At 37.1% G+C, this 22,651-nt stretch overlaps 1 protein-coding gene across 1 annotated transcript in view; it reads right to left on the bottom strand.

The window, feature by feature from the left end:
* Window positions 1-2,461: 2,461 nt before the first annotated feature.
* ADAM23 (ADAM metallopeptidase domain 23) overlaps window positions 2,462-22,651 on the bottom strand; it is a 92,135-nt gene continuing 71,945 nt past the window's right edge. Inside the window, exons 22-24 of the mRNA XM_008588525.1 lie at window positions 21,615-21,726; window positions 8,998-9,088; window positions 2,462-2,596 (exon numbers count right to left, since the gene is read on the bottom strand). Of these exons, the coding sequence (XP_008586747.1) occupies window positions 2,548-2,596; window positions 8,998-9,088; window positions 21,615-21,726 (252 nt within the window). The 3' untranslated portion in view covers window positions 2,462-2,547. The remainder of the gene's footprint in view (window positions 2,597-8,997; window positions 9,089-21,614; window positions 21,727-22,651) is intronic.

A 22,651-nucleotide genomic window follows, 5' to 3' on the forward strand; every position in this document is an offset into this window, starting at 1 on the left:
CTGTGGTCTGATTTAAAACATAACATCGCACATTTACAATGTTGTTTGTGAAATGCTCAAAATTTAACAATAGAGATTTAACTTGTTTTGTAACCACCATGATTTTGTTTCTATTAAGTCACCATGGTGCCTCTGGAATAGTAGTGAAATGTGTATGGTGTACTTAGCAGCAGCTTAGCATCTTCTAGTGAGTAGGATCCAGCAACAGGGGGACACTAAGCTACGCAGCAATAGGAAGAGATACCAAGTAATCTGAGTTTCCTCCAAGTTTCCTCTGAGCTGAAAGAGCCATTGTCACTAAGTAGAGGGATGCTACCTGTATCTTATGAAGCCAGGAGTAAGGCTGAGAAACCTTGTAGATAGCCCTGTTATTACAATATTAACATGTAGCTAGTTCTAGAGAAAGACTACATACCTGTGTAGCACCTAGTACTCAGAACACAATAACAGGAATAAGATGTTAGGTTATGGTCTATTGTAGCATATAGAAATTAATGTTTCTGCTCTATGACTGTGAAACTTCCACAATTAAAGATACCTTAGGGGGGAAAACTCCACTGTTTTAAGCAGTATGTTTTTAGGACATAATCTTTTTCCAAAGTTAAAGAAAAAGTTAAGACTGATGTCATGAATCTTGCTGAAAAAGGACTTAGAGTTAAATCTAGCAACTGATTCAGTGTCATGAAGAAGCAAATAGTAAGCATGTCCTGCTCCTAAAAAGAGGATGTCAGAGAAATGGGGGCTGTTTGGGGGCTTTTAGTAAAATTCATCTTTGGTGGATGCTCATGGAAGTGACTGTGTACAGTTTGTACATTTAAAACAATGCTGGGACCAAATTATTAACCTATTTACTTAAAACTATTTTTTAGAAAACAGAAGCTATCTTACATAGAGGTCAGTGGAAGTGAAGGAAACTCAGAAGGACTTGGGAACCCCAGATTACACCTGCAAATCTGCCTGGAGGGAAGAGAACGTGAATTTGCCTATAGCAGAATCCATCTAATCTAGCACAACATTCCATGGATCAGCAAAATGCTGTGGGTCAAACAGGTTTCCTGAAAACACACACACAGAATTAAATCCTTTTACGACAGTGCTGACAAGGTAATCACTGTTTCTGTCTCATTACCACTTTTACAATGGGTTCTACCATATATGTTTTGAGGCAGGAAGATGAAGCATGAATGAAATATTCACAATAAAAAATACAAATAAGATGAAAAGCTTAACTTTTTCCCAAGCTTTCAACATTTTAAAAATTATTTTTTTATTTAAGGCTTTGTTTTTCCTTCTTTCACATTAAAGACAGGGGAAAAAATGATCAAAACCAAAAATTAAAATCATGAGCTTGGCACTTTTGTGATTAATTTGAGAGGGTATCTACTTTCTTACATTATATACATATGTTTACAATGACATCAAAAAATTTTAGAGACTTGTCAGTACAGGTATTTGCATTTACATAATTTTCATGTTTTGATATGGGTTATTTTGTTGTTTGTTCCCCCCCCCTTTTGTTTATTTTTGGTTTCAAGCATGCCAGCTTTAAATCGCACCTGTTCTGCGACCAAACTCCCTGCATCTGTGGCTACATCTGTCTTTTTAAACAGGCCCAACAATCATTGCACGACATGTTACAAGAGAGGACAGAGACAGAAAAGAAACAAAAAATATGGGGAGCAAAGGATGAACTCAAATTTACAGAGAATCTTTACAAGAAAAATGTTTCAATACAGACAAGTGAAAATGATGTGTCAAAATCTCTTATTTCCATATTTACATTTATAAAAGAACTATACAATAGCATCATTGTTCAAATTCAGCTCCCATTTCCAAAGGATGCTCAGTCCAGGAGAAAAAACAAGAGGTAAAGTGAATCACAAGAGCAGGGGCGGTAGAGTCCTGCCATGGCCTGGGCAGGAGTAGGGAGCGGGTTACAGAGGGTGCAGGGTGGGGAGTCATTTCTGTGAAGAGGCCCAGGCAGCTTCTGTGTGTTCATCTGTCATCTTCGCCTTAGGAATTCCATTGCAGGTTTTGCTGAGGATTGGCTTGCTAGCTTGTTGATGTATATATGCCATGCAGTGTTTACCCTTTCAAAAATTAGATCTTCATGCCACTGGAGTTTGTCATTGGTAGTAAAGGAAAAATAATCATGCCAAATCATTTAGAAGATATTAAGTGCCAGGAGGCTGAAGGGAAAAAAAAATCATTTGCTATTTTTTAATGGTTCTTTTATTGCACTTAATTTGCTTTGTTCCTTCTTCTTTTAGTCAGGAAAAAAAAAAGATTCTGAAACAGTTTTTTTTTTTTTTTTACAACATGGTCTTTTGCCCCCTTTTTATTGACAGATGGTGGAAGGGGTTCTTTGAAATTATTTCCAAAAGGGAAAGTTTTTTTTACTCCATCCCTGTCACCCCAACCTTAGCTCTGCAGTCATTACCACCCAGAGTTCTTGTTTACAGACTTAAGAGTTCTGGCAACATTGCTCCAAGTATGTCATACCCAGAATCCGACAGTGCGAGGCAGTGCTCATCCAGCAAAGCTGATTCAGATGGGGCCTTGCTGAGTAGGGTCGAACCTCCTCTTCTTGACATTTCTTCCAGAGTGCGTCAAAAGAGAATGCAAGCAGAGGGGAAAAATCCACAATATTAATCAGATGGTGATAAGAGAAAGATGATGTTAATGACAATAATGTTAGTTCCAGAGCAAAGTAATCTACTCGCACGGAGGCAGTTTCCAAAATAAATTGAAACTGAAACACAGACCAGCTAACGCTTTTGAACATCTTTCCATCATCTCAAGAGTATGCCTTTTGTGAAGATAGAAGGCTTCAAGTTGTTCTTTTTAAATCACAGGAAGACTCCATGGCCCAATTAGTCTCTTATTTCAGAAGTAAATGATATTGCTAATCCTCTAGAAGAAAATTACAGGGAGGCCTCTTCCACATGGGGGGCTATCGGGAGGACTAAGAAAAACTCTACAGGTCTTGTAGCTACTTCCCTCCAGGACTTGAGGGTTCTGTATCAGTGAACTGGCCTGTGCTGAGGTGGCAAGAAAGCCCACTCTGCTCAGTTATCTTGCTGCCTTGGGTATGTGAGCTCTTACCCCACTCTGGAACAAGCATTTTTCATATCTAGAAAGTTGAAATACAGAGTGCACAGTAAGACAGTACACTCAAAGGAGAATGGACACAGGGTTGGGTTAGTTAAGCAAATATAGCATTTAGCTTAGTTGAAAATAGGCAAGTTAAAATGTCTTGCTTGTAGTGTCCAGTCTCCTAAAAAGTGGTTTCTACGTTTGAAAAGAGAAAAGAAAGAACCAGCAAGACTCTACAAGACAACAACAAAAGTTTCTGCTATTAGTTGAAAATAGGCAAGTTAAAATGTCTTGCTTGTAGTGTCCAGTCTCCTAAAAAGTGGTTTCTATGTTTGAAAAGAGAAAAGAAAGAACCAGCAAGACTCTACAAGACAACAACAAAAGTTTCTGCTTGCAACCTCCCCATCGTCTGGCTTCATGTGGGGCATCAAGCAAGGGCTCATGCATTTAGTCTGCACACTGGCGGGTGCAACGCTGCTGCCACTGAGGCATCATGCACAACTGGAGACCCAGGAGTCCCTAGACCCCTCATTCCCCTGCCCACTCACTCAGGGCCAGCTGGATACCCCCACAGGCCCTGCATACCAAAGATTACAGTATATTCCTCCTCCCCCGTATAATTCAAAATAAAAACAATACCAAAGCTCAAAATATGTATAAAGACATCCTGCAAAGTTCTTATTTTTCCCAAGATGACCATTTTGATGCTTCTCTTTAGAAATATAAAACATAATCTTTAAAGAAAAACCTCCCTTTCCTTTTTAAAGTTTTCATTAAAATGTCTTCATGAATGGCCTAAGTATGTGGTTCATTGGTCTAGCAGGTAATTCACTGTAGCAAACCCTATTTCCAACAGTGCTACTTGCTTTTCTTCCCCATTTCCAGCCATCCCTTTCTAAAATTAATATTCTTGAAAGCAGGAATTGTTGATGCTGACCAGGAAATAGAGATGAGACCAAAAGGGAAGTCTCCCATCACGTATCTTTCACCAAATCAGTTTGCTGCGGAGCACAGGATCTGAGTCTGCTCCCCATGCTCACACCCCTTGCAGGTAGATGTTTAAGGAGCCTCACTTCTCCCTTGTGAGCCAGATAGAAAAAACAAGAGACCCTAAGGGACTAGGGGCCCCAACCTAGCTAGCTAGGTGTTGCTGGAACTGAAGAGAAACGTTAAACTAATGTCTCCTCAATTAATCTGAACACAGAGGAGTCCCAGGCATTAAAGGAATCAGGTTCCTTATTTTGCACTGGGATATGCTCACGGAATTCAAATAAACAGCAGTCTGCTTACCCTCCTTATGGAAAGACTAGCTAAAATTGATTCCATTTTCTAATTCTGTAAAATTCAAAAGCCAAAATAAATATATAAAGATATTTACTTTTTTGAGAAAATATAATTAGCAATTGTAAGTTACTTTCAAATTTCATCCTACTTGACATTCAAACAATTCAGTCAACTTTCTTGATGACAGTCCAGAGGTAGACCTTTCAATTTCATTTTATGTGAGTACACAGCAGTCTCTTCTTTAGCACACCCAAAAAAATGGAACATAGGCCAAACAGGATCTCTTAGAGCCAGTCAAACTCAGTATGAATTTGTAACCCAAGTAACTTCTCAGAGAGAGGTAACCCCATATGATAATTATACAGACTTATTAACACCTTTAATGTAGGAGTAGCTATGTGTGGCCACTACTGGTGATGGAAGAAACACACTTTGTCACTGATTCCCATGGAGAGAGCAAGTAGTGGGATAGGGAGACATGGTAATAGGGTTCCCTAGACTGGGACATTATAATGTGGTTGGAGAGTTCAATATTCATCTTGGAATCCTTTTGATTTGAATTGTCAGCAAACTATGTCAAGTTACCTCTGTGTTCTTTTCCTACCAACACCTAGAATTTTTCTTCTAGCCTGCTACCATCACCTACTGTACTTTACAAGCATGTAAATAACCACAGTGCTCACATCTAAATTCCTATGTTCAAATTTAGGGAATGTTAGTTAAACAGCCATGTCCAAGGTAATAAGAGCAATCCCGTTCATTTTTAAATGCAGATATGAAATTCTTTTTTCATGTACTTCTCACCTTTTCTGAACTTTAGGAAAGATGCTACTAAAATGATCCATCACCTACTTGAGTTTTGCTAATGTCCAGTGAAAGCAACAGCTCTGACAGTCTAATCAAGCAGTTTTATTATTCAACACGGAGTAGGTGTCAGGGTTTCCCTGAGTCAACCAGGACAGAGGCTGCAATCCTCTGAACCATAGTTCATAACTTTACTCTGTGTGTGTAGGTGATGGAGAGGAAGAGGAGCGTGGGTGAGTGGGAATAAATGCAGATATGGGGGAAGCTGGACACACTGCTGTGTCACATGCCTATGTTCATTTTTACAGGATTTCTCAGAGAAAATCCTTAGGCCTCAAATACCTCGGAATCCAGACTAGATCATCCCTTAGGATCCTCATACTTCTGGAGTGTGGAAGTAACCAAAGTTACTAAGACATACTCACCACATTACGCAATATGTCAGAATATGTCTAAAAAAAAAATCTACCAAATAAAGCATTTTTTTTCCTTTCAGGAATTCCACAAGCTTGCTTGTGGAAGTCTTGGTTGCACTAACCAAAGGTTTCTGACTCTACTATTCTGCTAAAAAGAAGTAATCTAAATTTGTATTATTTTCAGATCACAATAATTTTGTGATCACAATAATTTCACAATTATTTTCAGATCACAATAATAACCTTCATTATTACTTTACACACACAAACGTACATACACTCACACACGCGCGCGCGCACACACACGCACACACACACACACACACATACTCATGCTTTTTACCACCTGTTGAGGAGGAAATATGGTTTAAGCGCGCACACACACGCACACACACACACACACACATACTCATGCTTTTTACCACCTGTTGAGGAGGAAATATGGTTTAAGAAAAGAACCACAAAAAATGGCAATGTCAGGGCTTAGAGCATAGCTCTATTTCTCATTTATACTTGAAAAGGTCACATACGATACTTCAGCATCTAAACTACTCAGAGTGTTACACCTAAAGAAATGTCACATTAGGAAAAAGCAATATTTTCCCTGAGCAGTTAATATATTTTCCTTTAATCCAGAAGTTTACATACCCTCAAATTCTTCAAGTTACTTTGCTACCTTCTTTTCTAGTAATAAAAATCCAACTTCAGGAGAGATTCCCAACAGCAGTATTTAGAGAAATCTTTCTTAGAAACTATTTTCAACTTATTCTAAAAGAATCCCTTTTTTATTTACATTGAACTGAATGAAACATTCAAAGGCTTTCACTTCAACTAGCAAAACATCATATTTCTGACTTATCTCTAGACTAATAATTTCCAAATTTGCCCAAGTGGTAGGAAAGCCTAAACATTATCATTCAACACCAAAAGCCTTTTATTGCAAGGTAAAAGTAGTTATTTAAAGCTCAATATAAACCACATAGCTACTGTGAAAATCTAAAGCAAATAAGATCCTCATGTAGAAACCTATAGTCAGCACAAGAGCAGCAGCTTCCCCAAATTTAAACTCCTAAAGGTACATGTTCTAGAATGAGTCTCAGTCTTCATTTTCTTCTTTGCTTCGGGGCATGAAAATATTTATTTCACACTTCTGTGTGCCTTTCTACGAAGTTTTCCCTTAAACTGGTTAGAGTCATAGGGCACAGGAAGCGACTCTGCCTTAGCTCTGCATCTGTGCTCTTACACAGCAGGCCCCACACCAGGCAGCAAAGGCTGTTTCTCACCTCACCAGGTGACTAAGTGTTGATCCCCACCTTTTTTTTTTCCTCCTGCTCTTCTGATTATCAGACATTTCTCTCAGATGTAAATAATCTGCACAGGGCCTAATCCACTTACATACACAATGATAAAGGCTTTTCTGTTTTTCCCCAAAGAAACATGCAATTCAAGCTGTGAGCTAGGCCAGGCCACTGTTTTGAGGTCCTGCTACAGAATCGTGTGCTCTTATCTCCAAACATGGAAATGGTGAATTTGGCATTGCATTTGGCCAAATGGCAAAGATGCATGGAAGACTGTTTTCTAGGCCTTTGAAACTGAGATTTTCCTTTTTTTTTTACTACCGATGGGGCATAAGCCTGGACCAGAGACAAATTTATTCTTCTCAAGGATTGCATTTGGCCAAATGGCAAAGATGCATGGAAGACTGTTTTCTAGGCCTTTGAAACTGAGATTTTCCTTTTTTTTTTTTACTACCGATGGGGCATAAGCCTGGACCAGAGACAAATTTATTCTTCTCAAGGCCTATTTACGAAAAAGTTATCAAAAGCATTACAAAATAATAATATAGAGTATGGCGTTGCTTTAATGTACAATGATTTGTTGACAATAGTGGTATACTACAAAAAGTTTTTGCTTGAATTAGGCCAGACCAAACAAAAGTATATTTTTTATCAGATGCTACATGAGTGACTCACTACCGGGGGCAATGTCGTGTTAATACTAAGATGAGAAATTCAAATGTGAGTTACCCATTTAGTTGCGTGATTTTGAAAACACACTAGTGTCAAAACTATGATTTCACTATATAAGTTCGACTTTATAAATATCCCTATAGAAAAGAAGTACCATTTGATAATGCCTTTCCAAGTGGAAGCCACTCAAAGACTATAAGCTTACCCATTAAATCTTAATAACAAAAGCAGAAAATGTTGAATTACTTAAATTGTCTTTTGTCTTGTTTTCTTTCATAATAAGCTTCTAATAATAATCTTTTAGCTGGTTGAAACACATTGAATTCAGGATTCCAAACTTAAAATAGAATAAAGTTCACAGTTAAGGCAATTATTCAGATAATTTAGGGCAAAACCTTCCTCTATTGAGTAAGCAGGTGGAGGCAAAGTGGGCTTTGAATTTGGGTAATGGTCTTATTTCCAACTTAAATTTGTTTCTATATATCTGGTTGAAAACTTATCACAGGGAAAATTAGGCACAGGAAGACTTACCTACAAATCATAATAATCAAGTCATCTTAGTATGAAAAGACATAAAAAGGTTATCCAATGAATTCAAGGTATAAAAACATCCAAACTGGATAAATCAGGTTTAAAATTTTAGAACATAATTAAGGTTTATTTATGATTATCCAGCATGTCTAACTTAGCTGAGCAATTAATGTGTGATCCAAACCAAAATGCCACTATGAAAACACACCGGACCTTCCAGTCATGTCAATATTAGCCGCTAATTAGAAAATATTAAGTGTCACAAAACCATAGATTTCAAATTCCAATTTGAAACCAATGCAGTTGGCTAGGAAATTGATAGAAATATTTTTAAAATCTGTTTTTATAAAATAATGAAGCTTTTAAAATCAAATTGATAGGAAATTGATAGAAATATTTTTAAAATCTGTTTTTATAAAATAATGAAGCTTTTAAAATCACTAAGCCACATATATTACATACCAAAACTAGTAACCACATGGTTACTTAGGTTGTGAAATTTTCAAAATAGAATATAAGCCAGTTTTAAACAGATACAAGGAATTTATATCCATTTCTTTTTAACTACGCGGGTTCCTCCATTACCTGCATATAGATGAACGTATCTCAGAATGTTTGTTCTGTTAAGTTGGGACGTCTTCCACTGAAGAACATCTACTTTGCTTTCCTTAAACGAGTATGTGTGCATTCCTTCTATATTTCTCATTTTTCCACTTGCCTGAAGATATGTGAGGGTTCGTGTTTCTTCTTTTCTAACGCATTTCTGAATAAACATTTACTTTTTGCAGTGTTACTGTTTTACTTAAAATCTTGTAGCAGGAACTCAAAACTTGGTTACGTAAGCAGAAAAGAGAAGTGCCAGAGCCACTGAGAAGAAGGCATGCGGCATTGCTTACTTAAATCCCCATCCTGTGCCCCCAAGGACAATAGCTGCTACCAGGATGGCACCAGCGATGGAGCCTATTATGAGATTGGTGGCACTAGGACCTGTGACAAAGGATCACGGGAAGAAAGTCAAATGAACCAACCACTTTCGTTACCACAAGGGAAAGGCAGTTAAATGGTTTCAGGAAGTAAATACCCTGCGTAAAAGATCACTGAAGATTTAATTTGCCTTTATTTCCTCAGCTTAACTGTACTTGAGGTGCCACAGTTAGCGACTGCTCGGATTTCTGTGCCTATACATCTAAAGGTTCTGTACCATTGACAATTAAGTTCCGTTGAATTCACCTTTCACAGAATTTGAATCAAATAGGCCCTGTTTGCTGTCGCTGCACATCCTTCTGCTCTTCCCCTTTCCCAGTATCATGGACTCAAACAAGTAAAAGCACATCAAGAACACGACTGCATTAGAATGAGCTTAATCCGACGGACAAATGAGGGCATGAAAAGAAGGAAAAATATTCTACTCAAGTGCTCTTCCAAGCAGTACATAAAGCTGCCTGAATGCTAACTTTTTTATTCCCCATTTGGAGACAGTTAAATTTTAGAAGTCAGAAGATTACCAATAAAGATCTGACTTCGAATTCTTTCTTCATGGTCCTTACAGTATTAAACACCACAATGGAGTTCCAAAGGCAGGATTTAAAGGAAGCATAAAACTCGTTTGGGTTATTTTGGGAAAATGGAAGAAAGATTCCTTAGATTCAGTTGAGAGTATCTTTTAAATTCCCATTTATTACTAAGAAGAATTTGAGACTTAGAGATATAAAAAAAGAAGAGAGCCGGAAGGACAGCCAGAAAGAAAATACGAGGTGGAATTCCTATCATTTGTTGAGTAAGATCCTGTCCACTCACTCCTCTCCTTAGTTCAGCACTTAAAATCTAAGCAACGTTAAATTTACTGCAAGAATTATTTTAAATATCACATCCTTCAAGATGCTGCTATGCAGATACAGTGCCCCCCAACAACAAAATATTTTCAGTTCTAACTATATATCCCTGCTCCAGAAGTTACAAGGCCAATTTTGCTAGTTTCTCTAAAATCCTCAAGTTTGTGTATATATTCATTTCTGCATAAAAAATTCTCTTTTCTGCTCACATCAGTGCCCTCAACTGTGTACATAAATGGATGCCACTTCTGGCAGCATTAAAATTGTATACGTAATATGTTTCTACTAGGAGACCACCCAGTGCTTGGTGGGCAGGCAGAGAACAGCTGTAATGAGTCTCAGGGATGAAGATCTCTTCATGCTCCTGGGCTTGTGACATGCTCTTAAGACTAACCACTGAGGTTCTATAGAACATGAATCCAGGTAACCTTGAGAGATACAGCAGTAATAATAAACAGTAACAGTGAGAGCAAGAAAAGCAGTTTAGCTACTGCATACTGAGCACTTACTATGTGCCAGGGCTGAACACTTAACATATATTATCTCATTCATTTGATCCTCACCAAAACTGTGACTCTCTCTGTTTAATAGATGAGGAAACAGAGGCTTCTAGAAATCAATAAGTGGAGGCAAGATTTGTACATAGATTTGTCAGACTCTAAAACTTAGGCTATAAATCGAGGGCCAGAAAACTATAGCCCACAGGCCAAGTCTGGCCCCACCACCTGTTTCTGCAAAGAAATCTTATTGGAACACAGCCATGCTCATTTGTTTACTTGCTGTTTATGTCTGCTTTCATGCTAAGACAGCATTGTTGACAGGCTGTGACAGATACCCTGTAGTAACCTCAAAGCCAAAACTATGTACCATCTGGCCCTTTACAGAAAGTTTGCTAACTCTTTGCTCATTTGTTTACTTGCTGTTTATGGCTGCTTTCATGCTAAGACAGCATTGTTGACAGGCTGTGACAGATACCCTTTAGTAACCTCAAAGCCAAAACTATGTACCATCTGGCCCTTTACAGAAAGTTTGCTAACTCTTGTTCTAATGAAACTTTGTTCCATTTACATGTATTTCCTCCCCACATTTCAATAGGGAAACAAATTTCAAAACAAATATTTAAAAATATTTATATTACCATGTTCATACTCTATACTTTAGATATGATTTGCACTTTCCTAGCTCCAGAAAACACAAGTTGGGATTAGAATCAATACATAATCCATGAGAAATGATTCCTGATTCATAATCAGAAACTAAGGAGTAGAAGAAATTTTTTTAAAAATGTTTCTAAACTCTGTCCACAGAATCCTGAATGACTAAATGAACATTACACTATCATAAACTAGGAAGTGTTAAAACGATATATATTATACGATGTGAATTTTATTTTTAAAAAACTATATTTACTTATTTAAGCAATTATGGCAAAATATAGATTTTGAAGGAAAAAATCAGTAAACTAACAGAAAAAAAAACAGTTCATATACCAAGAATAGATAACAAATCTATTTTTGGAAAAAAAATATATACACTTATACGGACTTACCTGTCACAACCAGAAATAGCCACAAACCACACTGGAATGATAGATGAAAACAAATGCCGGGACAAGGACTATGTTTTAGAACAAAAGCCCTATTGACTTTGCCTATCTCTAAGACTCAAAGAAAGGATGATTAAAATTCATCCCTTCAATTACTATATTTCAGGACACCAAAATTACGATCAATAAAGAATGTAAAAAGTGCATCTGGGATGCTTTTTTAAAAACTACCTTTTTTCAAAAAGGAATTTCACATAAATGTATGTATCGAATTGCTCCTGGAAAAGTAATATTACTCATGTATATAATTCAGTCAACAGACGCAAGCTGAGATTTTACAGGACAAAGTTCTTGTTGTCTCTAAATATTTTACCTGTGTTATATACTTTATTTTCTAACAAGTAAGGAGAAAGAAAATCTCTTTTCCACTATTTCAAGCTTCCTCTGGGCTAACTAGCTTCACAGTCCATTCTGATGGGATGTGAGTTAGAAGATCCAAGTTTGGTCAAAGTCCTTCAGTCCAAAGGAGAGAAGGTTCATGTCATCGTTAACACAATGTGTGACCTGTGGACCTATTCCCCTATTAATGCTGTTCTGGGGCATGGGTCTCCCAATTCCGGTATGTAAGAAGAGCATCTGTGTATTCAACTAAAGAGACTAAGGGGGAACGTCGCTGATATTATCAACATGCTCATGATGTAGGCTGGCTGAGTAAAGGGTATCTGGTAATCCCTTAAGATGCTAGCAATTCATTCCTGGGCCTCTTTGAAGTGTTACCACCACCACCACAGTAAACAGAAAAGACACTGTGTGAAGGGCTATTTCTGTCATTTATAAATGCTCTCTTTATAATTACAGAAAGAGGAAAAAATCATGATCATCTTTAGTCTACAGATTAGCGATCTCCTGAAGCAGTATCCCATGGAGAACTGACAGCTATTCTGAAGATGTGGATCATGGACAGGGGAATCTAAATAAAGGCACTAGGAGAGCTTGTATATCATGGGTAAGTGGCACACAATACACAGTCAGCCCTCCATTTCCATGAGTTCCACATCCATGGATTCAACCTACCATAGGTCAAAACATTCAGGAAAAAAACTGTCTGTACTGAACACATACAGACTTTTCTTCAGTCATTATTCCCTAAGCAATACAGCATAACAACTGTTTACACAGCATTTATATTGTGTTAGGTATTTAAGTAAACTAGAGACAGTTTAATGGGAAGATTGTGTAGGTTATAGGCAAATACTATGCCATTTTATATCAGAGACTTAGGTATCTGCAGATTGTGGCATCTGCAGGAGGTCCTGGAACCGATCTCCCACAAATACCAAGGGATGACTGTATTTATTTATACACTGGTCCTTTTAAGACAAGCCACATAATTTGCAGCTTAAGGTTGTACAGATTTGAATTAAATATCTTTTCATTCTTAATGCTCCTTGCTCCCAAACATTTAGATAAACTTCAAATTTGAATTATTAACCTGTTTTATAACAAGAAAACTGAAGGCAGTATCCTAAATATCTTCTTTTAAAAAAGTTAAGCTGAAGCTTCCCATATTGTTCTCAATAAATGGAGAAAATACTAGTGGCTATCATTCTTATACCTTTAAAAAGTGCCTCAACTGTTGATAATTCCTAGTTGTATATGTGGATTTGTTTGACTGGTAAAGATTAAATGCATTATTTTAAGAATCCTAACAAAACACTCATGTAAAAGCACTTTTGCCAATAAATAGTGGAGTCGGGGGGAAGGTCTCTTTTAAAATTGCTTTTACAAGTGGAGGAGCAATAGAAGTTTCTGGACTGTTGCCTCAATTGTGATGGTATCATAAACACCCCCAACATTATTCCATGCCCCACATTGTTCCAGACAGGAGAAGGTTCTACATTGCACGAGAAACCACAAGACACGAACACATCCAAATCACACCACAGGTTGCACTACCACAGGAAACACAGTCGACGAGACAAAACATGGAAGAGGCAGGTACCAAGCATCACCTCACACACCAGGCACCACACAGAGACACTCTGAAACTCATAAAGATGCTTACTCTATTCCCCACCCTGTGCCTCCAAAAATCACCCCCAGGGCCAGAATGGTGCCGGCCACGGCCCCTATCAGCCTGCTTGTGGCCATGTTCACTGTGTGGAGGGAAAACGGAGATTTTTTTTAGCAAAGGAAATGACACACTGATTTCACGAACAAAATGATCTATTCGGGAAATGCTTTGAAAGTCATTTAAATATTAAAACCTTTGCCTTAAGATTTGAAGTAAAGATCTATATATACATTGAAGATATTTGAGGATGACTGTGAATTGACCATCAAATGTCACACCCTACTTTAAAACATAATTTCATATAAATACTTTTAAACGCATAAATAATCTAATTGGAGTTATGGTGCCTACGAGGTGTGAGGTAAAAATAAAATATAATTTAAATTACATAACAGCCAACCTGCATTTTAATTATAAAAATAATAAACCACTAATAATAATAATAAACCATGAATATATTTTTTAGAAAAATCTCAAACTGTAAAATATGCCTAAGAAGCTACATCTTTTTGAAATGCAGAATGTATCATTCAGTTTTGTGAAAGTCCTTAGAAATTTAAAACAGAATAGCTTTAAAATTAAATTTTTACCTGGGAAGTTACTGAAAAGTATATCTCAAATAACTCTGCAATGTTTGGATTGCTGTCATAGTATTTGGACATTGTCTTTTGTTTATATCCTCCAGTGTGGATAGGAAGGTAGGGCCCCTGGAAAACTGTATTAATTGCTTTAGACCACCAAGGGGAAGACTATTACAGAGGGGGGCTCTCAATAACTGTGCATCACCATTTCTGTGTAGAGCTTTCTGGAAAATGGGCCTGCAATGAGTAAAGGTCCCCAAGGTTCTCTCTACATAGGCAAAATGAAGTTTGGTGTTCAAGGAGGAAGACACATTATTTAGAGTTGTGTGTGTCTGTGTGCACACAAGCACTTGAACATATATATACTTTATCTGAAATCTCTATACAAACCAAAAGCACTGGTTTCAAATCACCTTACCAGTAAAAACAAAGATTAGTGTCACACGGCTGCACTTCACACAGATTGTGTGCTATGAGACACAGTGAAACAAAGCAAGGAACCACACTTCAAAATCACCTTATCCTTTCAAAGGAAGAGAGAACCTTGGATCTCTAGTCCTGTTGAGCAACTGCACAATTACTGCATTTTATCACAGGGTAAATAACATGAGTGAGAGATTCTAATTTTATCATTAACTGAGCACAACCTGAATTCTTAAAAAACAAAAAAAGATGGGTTACACAACAAAAAAGAGAAAGTATGAGAGTGGTGAGAGGAAAGAGAAGACAACCAACATACAGGTGGGAGTAATGTTTTCCAAATATGACAAAACATTGTAATTCAAAACCACCTATATTAGAGCTCAGATTATCAAATTATAGAGCCACATACTGGCATGGACAGATATTCCAAATATAAAGCCTTGTTTTTTTTTAAGACCTTAGAAAATCAATGCTTTCAGAGTACTAAATTAACTAGAATACGTTATTTTATAACTTTTTTTTTTTTTTTTGCTTACATTTTAGGTATTGGTTCTCAGGGCTGCAATACATGAAATCGAGTCCTAATACTTCTTAAATTTTTATATGTCATATGAGGGTACTTTCAAAAGTTCATGGAAAGATTCATATTATCTTTTAATTCTATTTTTCCACAAACTTTTTGAAGTACCCTTGTATATGCTACATATCTTCTCCCATAAAACGTGATACTAAATGAATACTTATTAATTTTTAAGAAATTATAAATGTATGAAAGATTAGTAAAAATAACTATTTTAAAAGGTTTTTGTGGGCCGGCCCGGTGGCGCACTGCGCTAGTGCACCGCTTGGGAAGTGCGGAGGCGCTCCCGCCGAGGGTTCGGATCCCACATACAGACCGGTTCCCGCTCACTGGCTGAGCGAGGCGCGGGGGCAACACCGAGGGTTGCGATCCCGTTGCCGGTCCCGGTCCGGTACGGGGGCAACACTGAGGGTTGCGATCCGTTGCCGGACACGGAAAAAGACAAAAAAAAAAAAAAAAAAAAAAAAAAAGGTTTTTGTATTTGCTATGGATGTAATTTCTTACCGCAGAAACAAGAGAATTAGGCAACCTATCATGTAGGTTTTAGAAATACAACCGGAGGAAGAAGACATTTCTTTAGACCTTTCAAACACATACTCAAGATAAACAGATATAGTCCATTATCTCCACTGAGCAAGAATAATTATCTCCAAATTCTTTACTGATAAGTACACTTAACACCAGAGCAGGACAAAAGAAAGTGGGGAAATGGCTTTTTCGTAAGTATCCTCGACCCTCTCTGTTCTCCCTTCCTCCCACTACTTTTAGTTCGGGTATACAGGTAAAGATCCAGTTGTCTCTTTGTCATTCTACTTAACAGGGTTATCTCTTTAAGTAGTGACTCAACCTGTTTTCAAACTGACATGAATTTATTGAGTGGCTCACAGGTGGGTGGATTTTTATGGAGGACTTGTTTGAAAATGAGATCGCAGCTACTTACTTTTCACAGCTCTAAGGAATTTATCAAGTCATTGAAAAAAAAATCTTTGGACCTTTGGAGGCCTATAACCTAGTTTTACTTCTGTAGTGGATTGACTTATGTCCCCCCAAAACTCCCTGAAGCTTGAATTATGTCCCCCCCTAAGTTTTATGTATTAGAAACTTGGCCCCATCTGTGACTGTTAAGAGGGTGGGAAATCCTATTATGGTAGTTGAAAGGTGGAGCCTTGAAGAGGTGATTGGGTTGTAGGACCCTGAAGTAGTGAATGGATTAATAACGATGGTCGGGGTGTGGTTCTGAGGGCTTTAAAAGGGGAGCATAAAGAGTCTGTCTCTCTCTGATCTCCCTGCTTCCACCATCTTGCAATGTGTGTTTTTTCTTTCTTTTCTCAGTTTTAGAGTTTCTGAAATAGGAAGGTGCAATATTTTGTCTATGTTATTCCAATGACCCAAAAAGGGACTAAAGTCTTGCACCCTTTAATACTTCAAATGATGGCATCAAAGACATATTTGTACTCTATGGATCAAAGTTTTTTTCTGCAGGGATTTAGTACTTCACTAAAACTTAAGATTAGAAGTAAATACTGAATAAACACTTCACACTTTACGTGCAATATCGGTATTACAAACAGATATATTTCACCTAGTTCCATATTTCAATATGTTTGACATACTATCAAATGTCCTTACTCTTTTCCATGAACTAAAAATCATTTAAAATGCATTTTTAAATACATGAACAAATGTCTAAAAGGATGTGAAATAGGTTATTTCATATAAGAATATATTTCAGTTTATGCTGTCAATGAAAATATTAGAGTTTTTCTGAACTGAAACAAAATAAACTCAAAGTTACTGAAAAATTTTTAAACTTGGTAAATCCTTAAATTACTGATGAGGACACTGTTCATGAGAAAATACCCAGGTAACACATAATTATACATGAGCATAATCATATATATAATAAGCATAACTTCTCATATGCAATCATCTGAACTAAAAAATCAAAGATTTGTACACTCACAAAGAATGTCACCAAAAAGATATATGCAGAAAGTAAATGTACTCTTGCTCAGCCCATTATCTCCATGTGACACCCTGCACTGCTGTAGAGTCACCACCAAAAACAAGGCCATTACCAGATGTGCCTCCTGAACTGCAGACTTCCCAGCCTCTGAACTAAGGAGGGCTAACAGAAGGTGTGCACTAGAGATATGCCATCGAGAGCCAGCACACGAGAGCTGACTCAGGTTGAGGATGTGGATGGGACCAGGTAGAGGGGGAGGCACAGTAAGGAGACACCCCAGAATAAAATTTCAGGAAATGCTATCATTTATGGGAGTCATGCAGATGGAAGAGTCGGACCTAAAAAAAGACTGAGATAATGGCCAAGAAACAAAGAGAACAAATGACCAACAACTAAAAGACAAACTTTTGAATAAATCTGTGTCAATGCTCTTCCAAATGTACTTGTCCTACCAAACAATTATAACATTCACATTAAAAAAGTAAATGTAAACCATAAAGAATACTTCTCAAGGTACTATTAAGACTTAGAAACTATTGTTTTAAAAATATTAAATGCTAATAATACTTCCTTTGTTCTCTGGTTTTATAAAAAGCACCACTGACAAGTAATGCATCAGCTAATAAGCTTAATTACTACTTGGTTATTGTTTTGCCCTTTCTACTTACTACTGTGCTATCAAAACTAGCAGAATAACTTCATACTCAGCTTTCAATGAGGCAGTGTGGAATAACAGAAAAAGCATTTGGCTCAAGATCAGGTTCTATTCTTGACTGCCACTAACTAGCTGTTAACCCTGATAATTAACTTAGTTTTTCCATTTGTAAAACAATGGGTCTGGACTGAGGTGCTTCCAGGGCCCTTTCTATTTCTGATTCGATGATTATAGTCATAATAAAAGGGTCTGACCAAAGCTTCCCAGGAATAATGTCTGCTCATGTGTATCACTGAAAACATGTGATACGTTCCAGTTTCTTCTCTTCCCTGTTCTAATGGTGATGCAAACCATCAAATGAGAAAAGTTCCACTGTATTCCACAATAAGCACCATGCAAATGTGTCTACAAATTGACAAAAATTAAAGGTATCTCCCCACAGAGGGTGGGATTTCTAGGTTCTTTAAACAGAGTTAAAATATATTCTATTTTAGTAGAACAAACCAAAATAATTTCTTTCAGTGACTGCAGTGGAAACAAGTTGAGAGAAGAGAGACCAGCACAGTTTTATACGTGAAATAAATGAAATGTAGAAAGAAATGAAGTAAAGTGTAACAGAAGCTTTAAAAAAAATTCGTGGTCACATGGTTTGTGCCTTGAAATCCTACTTCTTGTCATTCGATATCTTCGTTTGAGATGTTGGAGCGAATAAAACGAGCAAGCTTTAAACTGTGGGTCCACCACAGACAACTTCAGCAAGTGAGGAGCAAACAAGGGGCAAAGCTTTTGTATACGTTTTTAGTCCCTACCCCGATGGAGAGGATGAATTTCTTATTCTCCCAGTAACTTATAGTTAAAAATGAAAGAAATACTCAAAATACATCAACTCATTTCTGACATTCTCAAATCAGTAAAAAAAAGAATCACAGAATTTGCCTTTATTTTTGCTAATTTTGGTCTTGATCCAAAGGGCTGCAACTGGGTAAAATTTATCTTTTATGCCCATGTTCATGATAAAAACAGCAATTTTTTCATTATGCTTCTTGAATTTTTTCCTCCATATCAAGGAAGCACATTGAAATTTAATGAAACTAAGTATTTTAATATCTTCTCACTGCGTCTATACAGAAAACTTCATCTATGGATGTGACCAGCCAGATCACTGTGGGTGCTGCTCGTTATATACGGCAAGCATGTGCAGAGGACCCAGACACTGTGTTCAGTAAGGCAAGTGCCAGCCAAACCAAACACATCATGAGAAAGAAGATACAGCACACAGTTCTCGAGAAAAACCTTAGCACCTCACATGCTGCTGGACCAACGGTCAAAAAGTAATAATTGTTTCAGTATCTTGAATTCATTATCTTTTACTCTGCAGCAAGGCAATTCAACAAATGGATGTGAATAAACTGAAACTCAGCACTAGCATGCAGCATTTCATTTCCTTTACATATTCCCAAAGGGAAGGGATGTAATATTTGAGTGCCTACAATGTACCAAGGATGTGCTACCTTTTAAACAGTAGACAGTCAATAATATTTGCTAAATGGATGAAAATAAAAGTAAAGTACATAGTTTCTCACTTAGCATCTCCTTTTAACCAGATTATCAGAAACAACATCTAAAATTGTACAACAAAGTTTTAAAATGTTTGATTTCTATTGTTTCCCATTTTAATAGTAAATTAATAGATTTTTCTATAAAGGCTGGAAAGATATAAATAGTCATTATAAACAGAACTATTATTTAGTTGTACTAAAATTGCTTGATTTTTCCAGAAATCTAATAACTTACAAAAATCACTGTTTTTCATTTATATCAATTAATGACTTATTTTCAATTTAATAAAAATTATTATAGTTTCACAAGGATTTTAACAATTTTAGAACCAATGGAAACCTTTACTCTAATGACTCCATTGTCTTCATTAAGAACGAAAAAAGAAAACGTGCAACAGGAAAGAGCTATACCAGAATGTTTATACTGATTACCTCTGAGTTGTAGGATTACGGTGATTTTTGTTTTCTTTTTAAGCCTTTCCGTATTCTCAAAAATTTCTACATAAATATGTGTTACTGAAATGATCAAAAAAGAGTTTTTGTTTTGTTTTGTTTTGTTTTAAGATAGCGTGGAATACCACCACATTAAGTGGGTAGAAAGCAAAACAAAACAAAGGCAGCTGTGAATAATCTCTTCTCTAGAATGTAGCTATTTACTTTATGCCTACAAATAAGCTTTCAAGGGATGGGGTGGGTGAAGGAATGGGGAATAGACTGAAACGGACAATTAATAATCCTCCACCATACCTAAAGAAAAAGGGCAGAGTCTAAGTAAATTTAGCCCTGCTCATCTGTTCAGGCATCTTTATACATCACTTGGGGAAAGAGCATCTAGATTTAAAAAAAATAAATAAATCACAGACATGCTATGGAGAGAAGATTTGGAAAGAATGAACCTCTGCTAAATCTTCTCTAAATCTAACTTCTGAAGGTGGATCCAAGAATTTTTTGTTCTGGTTTCAAAGTAACAAAAGACTAAGTGTAAAAGTAGAATAGGTTACCTTTTAGAAATAGAAGAAGGAGAACAGAAATAGACTGTGAGGGTGTGATTATGATTCTTACAGAATTTTAATATCATGGGCACATTAAGCAAATTCATGAAATGTGTTTTAACACACCCACTGTTACTGAACAATTCACATGCACCCAAATGGCCTAAATCTCTCTAGGAATTGAGGACTACAGAGCTTCATATGATTTTGGAGTCATATAGACTATACTGAAGTTCAGAGAGTTTAAATGAACTTTCATCCAAAACTATGCAGGTCAAAATTCCTATATGTATTTTCCTACCTGTACGAGAAAAGCATGGCAGTTATTTATGAAATACTGTTAGCAGCACCATGAAAAAGAAGCTGATGTACAATGTCATTGCTGTGTATCAAAACTGGTTCTGGTAATTCCTTGGTTTCTTGGGTACAATGCTATAGATGTTATAGTAAGCCTATTATGACTGCTGGCTTTTCTAGATCTTTGAGAACCATACGAAGGGTTGGGAATGAGAAGAATGATGAGAAAATTATTACTATCTTCATGATGACACAGATTACATGACAACATGATATAATGGAAGAGAGCATGAGTCTGAGATCAGGCACTTGGGTCCTGGTCCCAGCCCCATCTCTCGTTGCCTGGGTAACTACGGTATGTCACCTGACCTCAGGACCTGGACTTTCTCATTTGCAAAATCAGAGAGAGAGGGTGGTCCTAGGTGGCCACTGAGACCCCTTCTACTTCTAAAATTCTAATTTCTCTCCTCTTAATGACTGATTAAGACAAAAGCCCAGATCTTTCATGTTTTCTTTAAAGAATTAAAGTTCTTTGAAGAATTCCAACTCCTTCCTAATCAAAAGAGTGTTTAAAAGAAGTATGGAAGGCTACAACTTTCCTTTGAAGGGAATAAAATACTGAGAAACGACCAGAGTCTCATGTCAACCAAAAAGATCTTACCCATTAGAAAACTAGCATAGCTTAGACAATCTATACAAGAATTAGCATTTGTGATTATGGAAAAAGAATGAGGTTTAAAAGGAGAGAAAGGAAGCTGTATTAAAGGAAATTGGTATATTTACTTCTTCCTAATCTCAGTTCTAGACTAACAGGTAAATAATGGAAACACATTTTTAATATGATATACACAGAATCCTAATTCTATAGTAACATGAATTACACATTTTAATGGCAAAAAGGGATATTCCTTGTGTCGTTTTTCAAATCTATTAACGTATTATACTGGTGCATTGCATCAGTGCCAATGAATTCAGTATGCAATGAGTTGAAACTGAAATCACACAAACCCTTGGGTCCTTCTTCCTTGGGAGGGTGAAGGTTTCTAACTGGATCCCGGATACTGCAGTCTGTCCCTGCCCAAGTAAAATCACAGATGCAGGTGGCTTCATTACTACATACCTGTGAAGAAAAAAACAACACAGATGGGGCATTTCACTGTGCTTTGTAGAACAACCACAATACATGGAAAAGAGACATGGCGCAGGGAGGAAGCTTTAGAAACCATCTGGATTTTTTTTTAAGTTTCCCATAGCTTTGAATACTACACAAGGGGAAATAATGCATAAATCAAATTGTTGAATGATATTTTTTCTGTTAATTATGGAAAAAAAGATTAAAAGGAAGAAATTCTTAAATTAGACTACTTGTGTTGATATTATTTAACTACACAAGTGTCTGACAAGGTAGTTTTTTCAGAAGTAGCTGTTTCTAGGAACATGCTTTACAAACATACATGCTTAGTTTAATAAACGAATAGACACAAGAGGCACTGCCAGAGATAAAAGACCAGGAGACCTAAGTCACCAATGCATTGCATTACCTTGCCACGCCCAACACCAAACTCCTTTGGTGACACTTTCTCTACCAAACTAGCACCCCTCTACCTTCCCTGCCAGCCTGTGGTACGACTCGTCTCAGTCAGCTAGGTTGAAGACCCCAGAGTGATCTTTGTCTCCCTTCTCTTTCTCTGGGGACCAAGCAGCATGATGGAATGGACTTGTAATTTAGGTGAAATAAGTTACCACCTGCAAACTAGAGACAGAGGTGTTTAAAGCTTTGTCTTCCTCTGAAATATATTCAGAGACAGATTATTAGAGATGACAGAATCAAACTTAGAAGTATTTAACCTAAAATGTTATAATACCACAATTATGATGAACAAGGTTGAACATGACCTTTTTTAAACAAGATTTTAAAAGTGGGGGGTACGGGCCGGCCCAGTGGCGCACTGCTACAGTGCGCCGCTTGGGAGCGCGGTGGCGCTCCCGCCGAGGGTTCGGATCCCACGTACAGACCGGTTCCCGCTCACTGGCTGAGCGAGGTG

This window comes from Galeopterus variegatus, unplaced genomic scaffold (genome assembly GCF_000696425.1).
Source record: "Galeopterus variegatus unplaced genomic scaffold, G_variegatus-3.0.2 Scaffold4877, whole genome shotgun sequence".
Lineage (NCBI taxonomy): Eukaryota > Metazoa > Chordata > Mammalia > Dermoptera > Cynocephalidae > Galeopterus > Galeopterus variegatus.